At 53.2% G+C, this 10,197-nt stretch overlaps 1 protein-coding gene across 1 annotated transcript in view; it reads right to left on the bottom strand.

Moving 5' to 3' along the window:
• ATP6V1B2 (ATPase H+ transporting V1 subunit B2) overlaps positions 1-9,938 on the bottom strand; it is a 29,365-nt gene extending 19,427 nt beyond the window's left edge. The window contains exons 1-2 of the mRNA XM_066593489.1: positions 9,771-9,938; positions 1,129-1,184 (exon numbers count right to left, since the gene is read on the bottom strand). Coding sequence (XP_066449586.1) covers positions 1,129-1,184; positions 9,771-9,891 — 177 coding nt within the window. The 5' untranslated portion in view covers positions 9,892-9,938. The remainder of the gene's footprint in view (positions 1-1,128; positions 1,185-9,770) is intronic.
• Positions 9,939-10,197: the final 259 nt, after the last annotated feature.

Raw genomic sequence — 10,197 nt, forward strand, 5'->3', positions numbered from 1 at the left:
TGGAAACCTTTTAAAGGGATTTACCTGGACTTTGATTGTGGTTGGACTCTCGACAGCACAGCGTCCCATTCATGGCCTACCAGGGACAGCTCTGCGCTCCTACTAGTGGCTGTGTCTAGTATTAAAATTAACTACAGCTTCACCTCAATTCAAGTGAAGAGGACTGAGCGTTAATACCAGGCATAGCCACTACTAACTGTATGGCACTGTGCCTGGCAACCAATGAATGGGATGTAGAGTACAGCTGACTGGTGGGGAATAACAAGAGTCAGACCTCCACTGATCTAAAGCGTCAGTCGACCAAACCTGCCAATAATGGGGCAGAGACTGTTCAACTTTTCCCCGTAACAAACAACTTTAGGGGGGGAAAAAAAAAAAAAAAGGATCAGCGACATTGAATTTCAACACTTGATCCGTTTGTTCCTGGGGAGATAAGCCACTGCTTACCTGTCTGCCTGCAGCTTATTTTCCTAAATACACGAACTCTCCGATGAATGAATACCTAAAGGTTCTTTTAGGCATAATGATCATCGATCGAACGTGAATGATAATTATTTGTTCTAAATGCGAGTCAACGACGAACGAGAATTCTACGCTTTTGGTAGGTTGTTATTTACGGAGCATATAAACCATGGTCGGCTCGTTCACTGATCGTTCGGTTTGACCAGCGCTCGTTCAGTCCCTCTCATCACTTATACAGCGAATGGGAAAGACTGAACGATTCTCGTTTGAACGAGGCGACAATGTATCCGCCGTATAAAAAGGCCGCAGGAGAGCCAACGAGCCAGCAGTGACGTCAGCCGCTCAAACGAGAAGTGCCTCGTCTAAAACTACCCTAACAGTTGTTTAAGGTGTATGAGGGTCTTAATATTGACGCCCCCTCCTTTACTAAAGATGCCCATACAGCAACAACTGTCAGATCATTGTCCACCGACAGCAGTTTCCTCCACTGCCTCAGGTGAAGGTCTGTGTGTTCAGAAAGGTAAGCTGCAGCCAGACAGCGGCTTATCTCCTGGAAAACCAGATTGAGTTCTGAAATTCAATGTCCCTGATCCGTCTCTCCCCGATATCTGCTGGAGAAGAGATGAGCTTCTTCTACATCAAAATAAAAGCCGCAGAGCGGATTACCTTGACATTGTCCAAGATAACAAGCGGTCCGTTGACTCCGGATACCGTCCGATAAGCTGCAAAAAAAACAGGAACAGCCAGATTAACGAGGAGAGAAAAAAGGCAATTATACATTATGCTGGTTACACTCGCTCAGTTTAAATAGCGGACGCTCAGTATGATCGGCCGCTATGTTAAGTCAATGGAGAGGGGCAGGGGAGCGAGAGGAGTGAAATCTCCTGCAGCCGCCTCCTGCTGGCCGCTCTGAGCGAGTCACTGCTTCTAGCTCCGGTGCAAGAGCACGGGGGCGAGGACAAACAGGGCTGAGTGTCGGGCATATTTTGCCCGACATTCGTCCCATGTAAATGGACCCTTAGATGTCACATAATGGCCCTTCTAGACGAGCCGATTCTGGTTTGAACAAAGCGATGTCGCCGTTAGCTCGCTCTCATTTAGCCTCTTTAGACACGCAGCGGCATCGGCGGCCCGTTCAAACCAGAGTCGTTCATAATCGCTCAGTCCCTATATAAGTGAATGCGAGGAAGTGAATGACTGCTGTTCAAACCAAATTATAAGTGAATGAACTAACGATGGCTTTCATGCCTGCATAAAGTAGACAAACAAAGTGAATTCTCATTCGCGTGGACCGAATTATAATTATTGCTCCCTTTCACTCGTTTGAATGCCAATTGCGTCATCTAAAAGCAGCCTGACCAATGTGCCTTGGAAGGAGTTACCGCCAACGAACTTTTCGGCTAGGTCTATACAACAGATGTGTCGCACCGCGGTGTCACATCCACGGATGGTCAATGCTACAGACGCAGAACAAAACTCAACCTGCATCCACAATCAGAGCTGGAAGTTGCAAGTGACTTTTCCACCACTGATATCCATCTACGTCCCGTAAGACCGCCAAGTGCCCGCGAGGGGTCCGTGATCTGGCTGCTCCTCTTAACATTCAGCAAGTTGCAAACAAGTGGATTTTAGTTGATGTGAGACGTCTCGCCCCGGGCTAAAGCTCCCAAGCCCAACAGCACCAATGTTCGATTCTTCAAAATGCCTTTGTGAGGAGTCACCCTGACTCCCCGAAGAATGAAGGGCACACAAGAGGGTTTAGGCCAAGTCTATTCATCTAATTACCGAATCGCATCCCAGCCTATCAATTCCTCCCCATGTCACCCCAAAGGAATGGCGATCCCATAAGGCCGTGCTATGGGGTGCGCAGTGCCTGCACTAATTACACAATCTGTATAATAATCGGTCTTTGACCAACGCGGGTTCATGCTCCAGCCAAGTGACATCAGTCCCGGCTGTTGTGGCGGTCACACTACACAATATATAGCATTGTCCCTAATAAGCCCAGAACCCCAGAGAACATTTAAGGAGGGACCGCAAGCAGTAATGACATAGAACAGATGATTGCCACGTTCCTGGTCCGCTGCCGGCCTGCCCATCACCTACCCAACGGCAAACGGACAATGGATTTATTCACAAGGCGATCCTCGCTGCCATCGGAGCCCTGCAGGATATTTGGACGATTGTGGAATAGTGACACCTAGTGGCCAAACGTAAAAATGGTCTTCTGCTACAGCCACAAATGTTCGTTCGAACGCAACGGATCAAACCTGACAATTTCTATAGGGTCAGGCGATGAGCTGATGTGTACGGTAGAAGCGGGACGCTTCCTCAGTAGTGGGGCAGAAATAATGGGCGACTCTTTCCAAGAAATAGTCCAAAAGTGGGGCATGCAGCGATTTTTCAATCTCGCAGCAATAAAAAGAAAAATCGCTCATGTACAATGAAATGAATGGAGCGGCGGTGTGTCTGCTCGACCTCTGCCCCGTTCTCAGGGAGGCCAACTGTACCCCCATACACATGATCGGTGGGGGCCCAGTGGTCAGACCACCAATGAGTTTCAGTTTTCAGCCATCCAGTGAATGGGTGAAGCGTGGAAAAAAAAAACCTCAAGTATCCGGAATACGGCTTATGGCGCGGCAGGAAAACCTGGAGGTGTATTGGCTATCCAATATATTTATGGCATATCAAAAGTATATATTATATGTCTGATAGGTAGGAGACCTAGAGGCAGAAGCTACCCTATCAGAAGACCACCCAACCCCAATTAGGAGATCAGGTGGTCTTCATTTAAGGCTGGATTCAGAGGCACAGAAATAATCTTTGTCTTCAATGCGTCTGCTTCTCTCTTGCAGCATGTTCTATTCTTCTGCGAGTCCACAGAAATCTCGCCAATTGTTTCCAATGGGTGAGAAAATAAACTAAAAATCACATTGCACTCGCGGGTACATGCGCGTTTTATACGAGTGCAATGCGTTTTTAAAAAAAATTTTCCAATTGACAATATGTGCGATTTGCGCGCATGGAAAAAAAAACCCCGCATTTTCAGCGATGCAATTTTCTCGCTAATCACAAAACACTTGCAGTGAACATCGCAATTTTACAAACACGGTATCAGTCCAAGTTTCCCGGTCCAATATCATGCTCGACTACACCGTACGGCGGGGTTACAATCGCTAAAATAGTTTTGCCTGGTTTTGCAGCAGGTACGTGGACACTTTTGCACCAGTACAGGTTGGCAGAAGCTGGCACCTTCCGGGTACGTCCATAGCAGGGCGAGTTTCGGAGAGCGCAGCATACTCTTACACTTTGTGGTTTTGGCATGAACTTGTAGTAGTTCTTCCCCCACTGCCTTGTGCGAATGGCGCGGCTTCTCCTACCGGTAAAGTCCTTTCTGCTGACTAAAGGTGGCCCCACCAAGAGAATGGTTGCCCAAAATGGCCACTTCATGTGACCATTGGCAGCATGACAGCGAACAATCACCCAGGATGGCCACTGGCTGACTATACAGTCAAACAATTTGATCGGGCCGTTTCAATCCCCCCCCTTCCCCCAGCACAAGCCCTTGTGCCACCATGGCAAACCCAGAGGCAGCGGGTGGAGGTACGTGTCATACACTGGACATGTGGCTGCTACTAGCAGCGGGAACAGGGGCTCTTGTACCGTATGGGCGACCTATAAAGAGTCACATATATCATCTTCCACGCCAGAGAATGTGGTTACCTTACGGGATCTGGATTGTAGCTGGTGGAATAGTCTGCAGGAACGATCCGGGGACCATTGATGGGCAGCACTGTGCTCCATCAGCATCTTACATGTAGAGCGGGCATTACATACCTGGCAGCCATCAGAGGAGTCCTCTCTACAGGAAGCTCATGGATTGGCACGGCAGGAATTTTGCACCAACGTGTCACTTGTATCCGGACTACAGCGATCACCGTCCTAAAGGCCTTTGGGACTTCTAGAATGCAGACATGGGGGAGGAGAGAACACTACAGCACTCCGGCACCTTGTTCAGCCGCAGACACAAATCATAAGGAATAGCCTACAACTTAATGAGGTTGTCTAGTTGTAAGTTATTGATGGCTTACCCCTGTGGATAGGCCATCAACAGTAGACCAGTGGGTGCCCTCATGCTCACCAGTCAGCGGGTCGCTGCACTTGTGCACTGAACCAATTTCTGTAGGATAATGCATAAAGCAGACTGCTCCATACCCATTTCACGCCAATGTGAACTTTGCCTGTAATACCAAGCCTGGCCACTGCAGTGAAAACGGAGCTGTCTGCTACTTGCTCAAATACGCTCCATGCACTGGCCCAGCAAACCACCGACCGACTGCAAAGGATCCTGGGTGTCGGACCTCCAGTGATTGGTGGCTTATCCTACAGCTAGGCAAGAATTCTTCGCCCAAAGTAACATGAACACCCCTGCAGGCCGGCTGGTCATACGGGTAGCTGCACCGCCCATCAGCAAGCATTTTAATGTGTTTGCTCGCTTGTTGGCTGACTGTTGGTCTTTTTGCGCAGCCTGACTGTCAGGTGAATGATAACCAGACCTTCATTTAGGTGGCCCCTACACTGTTTGTCAACCAGAACCCGATGCAGGACTCTAAGGAAACCCACATCTGTGCCCGTGCCATCTTCCATGCGTACAGCTTAATGATGTTGTAAGCAGGAACTGACAAGCGCCGGAGGTTCTGCTTTCCAAAGGCGACCAGATGCTCGTCCCCCGCAGCGCCCAGTCATCCCTTCCTCTATGGGACATGTTTTATTTCCTCTTCTCTGACAATTGCGTCACTCATGAAATCCTCATCTTTCCAGGAACCCGGTCACGGGACGGCGACACCGCTGCCCCCCTCCGCCACGGCTGTGATGGCATGCCGCTGCTCACAACCCAATGACTGCTAGCGCGCCACTTGTCTGCGCCAGCAGCCTGCCGCTTGTAGAGGAGGAGACGGTTATTTACTCCATTGTCCGATGGCCTATAAGGTTGATCTGATATTACAATTCTAGATGAAGCGGCCGTACTTAAGCTTTTGCGCTACCATGGTAACCCCAGAGCGAGCACAATCCCAACTCATAAGGACCAAGCACCATGAATAGACGCCACTTGGTCCGAGGCTTTAATCCTGGATGACAGTAAATATACAGGGGATTAAAGCTCGTTCGATCAGGCAGGTCGGGGCCTCAGCCGGAAGATGGAAGCGGGGGTTTGCTGTTTTTCTGCTCAGAAGCTGCTTGAAAATCCGTACGTAAAAATGCAGTTACAATGTAAACTCTGCAATAAAACGCAACAAATTCCGCAAAACTCGTTAACGCCGCCCATCTGCAGAAGCGCAGCAGAAATGCCAAGACGTCCCGCATGAAGGTCGCCTCGGGGTGGATGCCCGCAGCAGAAGAGGTGAATGCCGTAGTGTAAACAGCGATGAGCGAACGTGCTGTGGGTTCCGTGCGGACGGTTCCCGCAGCTTGTGGACGCCATTTTCACAATCCCACCCACTCCGCCGCTGCGTTAACGTCTATGGATTTCCGCACAGAATACGGCCGCACTGTCTTCACATATGCAAGTCTTCGCGCGCCAAAAAAACCGCAAGAAAGACCACCTGATGTAATTTTTTTACACGGTCTCCGGATTCATGTGTACGAGCCTCCGTGAGGACGCGGCACAGGGATCCACTGCAGCGGGGGTTTGTAGCGCTCCAATGGACTCGATTGGGCGATTTTGGTCTGCAATACGGAACGTGCGGCTTTTTTTCCCTCACGAGCGTAAAAACGTAGGATAGAGTACGCCAAAGCTATACAGCGGCGTTCTGCACTGCCCACATTACACACGTAATACGGACCGAGAATACGTCTGAACATTAACCCCAATGCCTCATGTCCACGGGGAAAATCAGGCCGGCCGCGGATTCTCCTGGTAGAATCCATAGCGGGTCCCTCCTGCCCCGCGGTCATGAGGCCAGAAAAATCAGAATAAGCTCACCTGTCCGAACGCTGCAGGTTTTCCCTCTGTCGTGGACGGATCTTCTTTCTTTGGCCCGGCGGATGTGCTCAGCACGCCGGCAGCATGCCGCGCGCATGTGCCGGGCACATCAGCCAGGCCGAAGAAAGAAGATCTGGCCGTGACGGAGAGAAAACCTGCAGCGTTCCGACAGGTAAGTTTTAATTCAGGTATGGGTGCTCCGCGGATCCGGACGGCTTCCATAGGCTTCAATATTTAACTACCTGCAGGTGTCTAATGGATCCCTATGGGGTGCGGATTCGCGTGCAGGAGAAACGCTGCAGATTGAAAATGTTATTTATCCCGTGGACAGGAGGCCTAAAGCAGCCGGATTTGCCCATTACAGTGCCAAAAAAGAGGAGCTGCACCCCCCCCCCTCGGGGACGAGCCGCGCACCCCCCCCCCCTCGGGGACGAGCCGCGCACCCCCCCCCCTCGGGGACGAGCCGCGCACCCACCCCCCCCCCCTCGGGGCCGAGCCGCGCACCCCCCCCCCCTCGGGGACGAGCCGCGCACCCCCCCCCCCCTCGGGGACGAGCCGCGCACCCCCCCCCCCCCTCGGGGACGAGCTGCGCACCCCCCCCCCCCTCGGGGACGAGCCGCGCACCCCCCCCCCCTCGGGGACGAGCCGCGCACCCCCCCCCCCCTCGGGGACGAGCCGCGCACCCCCCCCCCCCCCTCGGGGACGAGCCGCGCACCCCCCCCCCCCCTCGGGGACGAGCCGCGCACCCCCTCCCCCCCTCGGGGACGAGCCGCGCACCCCCCCCCCCCCCCCGGGGACGAGCCGCGCACCCCCCCCCCCCCCCGGGGACGAGCCGCGCACCCCCCCCCCCTCGGGGACGAGCCGCGCACCCCCCCCCCCCCTCGGGGACTCTTCTGTTTGCGCTACGTCTGCGGTGACCCCAAGCTAGAACCCACATGGCGGCCGGTCTGTACCCCAGCTGTGCCACTGAGCGGGGCATGAATGCAGATGTCACCCAATCCTAGTACCCACACGAGGCGTCACTAAGGCCGCGCTCACACGAGCATTTTAAAACCACGCTCCAAAATTGCGGCATTTTACTGTGATTTAAAGCCATGTTGTTAATGCGGTGTTTGACCGCGCTTTATAGCGCACCGCACATTGTGATGGGGGAGGAAGTGCGCAAAAAAAAGAAATCAGACAGCGGTCGAAAATCACCGTGTTGAAATCAATGGCGGCGTGGTACCGAGGCCAGCATGGCGCTTGGTATGCTGCGCTAATTGCGTTAAAAAGCGTGACTGAGCGTTTAGCGGTTCATTCATTCGCTCCGCGCACCACCTGCACATTTTGCATAACGCGTGAATAGAACACAGTCATTTCGATGAACTTATTCACCGGAGCGCATTTTTTCACGTGACGTGCGATCACGTGTGAAGATCCACAACGCGGCCCGTGTTGAGCGCATTTTTACACAAGCCCATTGAAAATCCATGACCTTACGTAAATCCGTACGACATACGGAGTAAACCTGCGCATAACCGCCCAAGATCAGGGAGAAGGTCCATTCTTGTGTGCGCCATCACAACGCATTCGCGCACAACATCACGCCGGAGACGGTGAAAACCACGGACATCGGTAAATGTAAAGCGCACAAACATGCCTGGTGTTGGCACGGCCGAAATGTGCTTAAAGGAGATGTCCCGCGAAAGCAAGTGGGTCTATACACTTCTGTATGGCCATATTAATGCACTTTGTAATGTACATTGTGCATTAATTATGAGCCATACAGAAGTTATAAAAAGTTTTTTACTTACCTGCTCCGTTGTTAGCGTCCTCGTTCCCATGGAGCCGACTAATTTTCGCCCTCCGATGGCCAAATTAGCCGCGCTTGCGCAGTCCGGGTCTTCTGTAGTCTTCTATGGAGCCGCTCGTGCCAGAGAGCGGCTCCGTGTAGCTCCGCCCCGTCACGTGCCGATTCCAGCCAATCAGGAGGCTGGAATCGGCAGTGGACCGCACAGAAGAGCTGCGGTCCACGAAGCAAGAGGTTCCCGGCGGCCATCTTCACAGGTAAGTATAGAAGTCACCGGAGCGCGGGGATCAAGGTAAGCGCTCCGGTAAGCTGTCTGTACGTCCCTGCATCGGGGTTGTCTCGCGCCGAACGGGGGGGGGGGGGTTGAAAAAAAAAAAAACCCGTTTCGGCGCGGGACAACCCCTTTAATTATGAGCCATACAGAAGTTATAAAAAGTTTTTTACTTACCTGCTCCGTTGCTAGCGTCCTCGTCTCCATGGTGCCGACTAATTTTTGGCCTCCGATGGCCAAATTAGCCGCGCTTGCGCAGTCCGGGTCTTCAGCAGTCTTCTATGGAGCCGCTCGTGCCAGAGAGCGGCTCCGTGTAGCTCCGCCCCGTCACGTGCCGATTCCAGCCAATCAGGAGGCTGGAATCGGCAGTGGACCGCACAGAAGAGCTGCGGTCCACGAAGGTAGAAGATCCCGGCGGCCATCTTCAGCGGTAAGTATTGAAGTCACCGGACCGCCGGGATTCAGGTAAGCGCTGTGCGGGTGGTTTTTTTAACCCCTGCATCGGGGTTGTCTCGCGCCGAACGGGGGGGGGTTTTAAAAAAAAAAAAACCCGTTTCGGCGCGGGACATCTCCTTTAAGGTCTGCGTGATCCTCCCTGCAAAACTAGATCAACACGCCGTGCAGGGGGCCAGGAAAGCTGGGTGAGAGGAGGTGTCAGGGTGGGAACAAATGCAGTAAATTCCCCAGGTCAAACAAATATCACATGACAGCTGCAGATATACGGTATGGGGAAGGGGGAGGGGGGCCTGCAGGTCACATGACGGGAGGATCACATGACAATGAATCGCCTGCTTCACTTCATACATTCCGGTCAGCTATAGGTGGCTGCAAGATACCCCATATCTGCCGCCCCTCAAACTATCCCCCATATCTGCCGCCCCGCATGCTATCCCCCATATCTGCGGCTCTGTATACACCTCAAACATCCGCTGTTACTTTCTGTTGTCACCAATAACACTAATAAAGCGGCGCCCATAAAATCTGATTGCTGACAATATTTACACCACAACACACAGGAATCAGCAGCGATCTCCGCAGAGGAGCGGTCCCTGACCAGTGACCAGCACGGAACTACAACTCCCAGCATGCCCTGGGTGATACCAGTCACCAGGTCAGGATGAGCCCCTGCAGGCCCCCCTGTCATCCAGCTGGTCAGAGGAGTTCCAATATATATTAAATCCTATGTTTTAATGTAACTTTATTGACACCCTCTACATACATAACATAACCCCCCTCACGTGACCGCCTCCCCCCACAGGACTCACTGAGCCGGGGCTGGGACAGGTAGTCTCTGCTGACGGCCTGGACGTGCTCCCGGGCGGCGGGCCCTGCGGGGTTCCCCGGTCCTCCCCGGCTGTCTCCTCCGCGCATCACTCGCACCGCCATCTTCTCCGCAGCGTCTCTCTGACACTCGGTTGCCGCCGCCTCCCCGCAGGTTCTTAACAGCTCGGTGACGTCAGCACGTACGCTGCCGGGGAAAGGGGCGGGGCTTATGCGTTCCAACGTCACTCCACCCGGCTAAAGCGGTTGTGTTTGATGAGGGAGCGGGGCCGGGCTGGTGGGGCGGTGAGGACAGGGCGGGACGAGGGTGGCAGACTACAGGGCGCTATGAAGGGTGGCAAAAGCGGCGTGGGAAAGCCACTTCCGGTGGCTGCAGGGTTGGGGTGTACAAAGATGGCGGACTTCCGGTTT

The sequence above is a fragment of the Eleutherodactylus coqui genome, chromosome 2 (genome assembly GCF_035609145.1).
Source record: "Eleutherodactylus coqui strain aEleCoq1 chromosome 2, aEleCoq1.hap1, whole genome shotgun sequence".
NCBI lineage: Eukaryota > Metazoa > Chordata > Amphibia > Anura > Eleutherodactylidae > Eleutherodactylus > Eleutherodactylus coqui.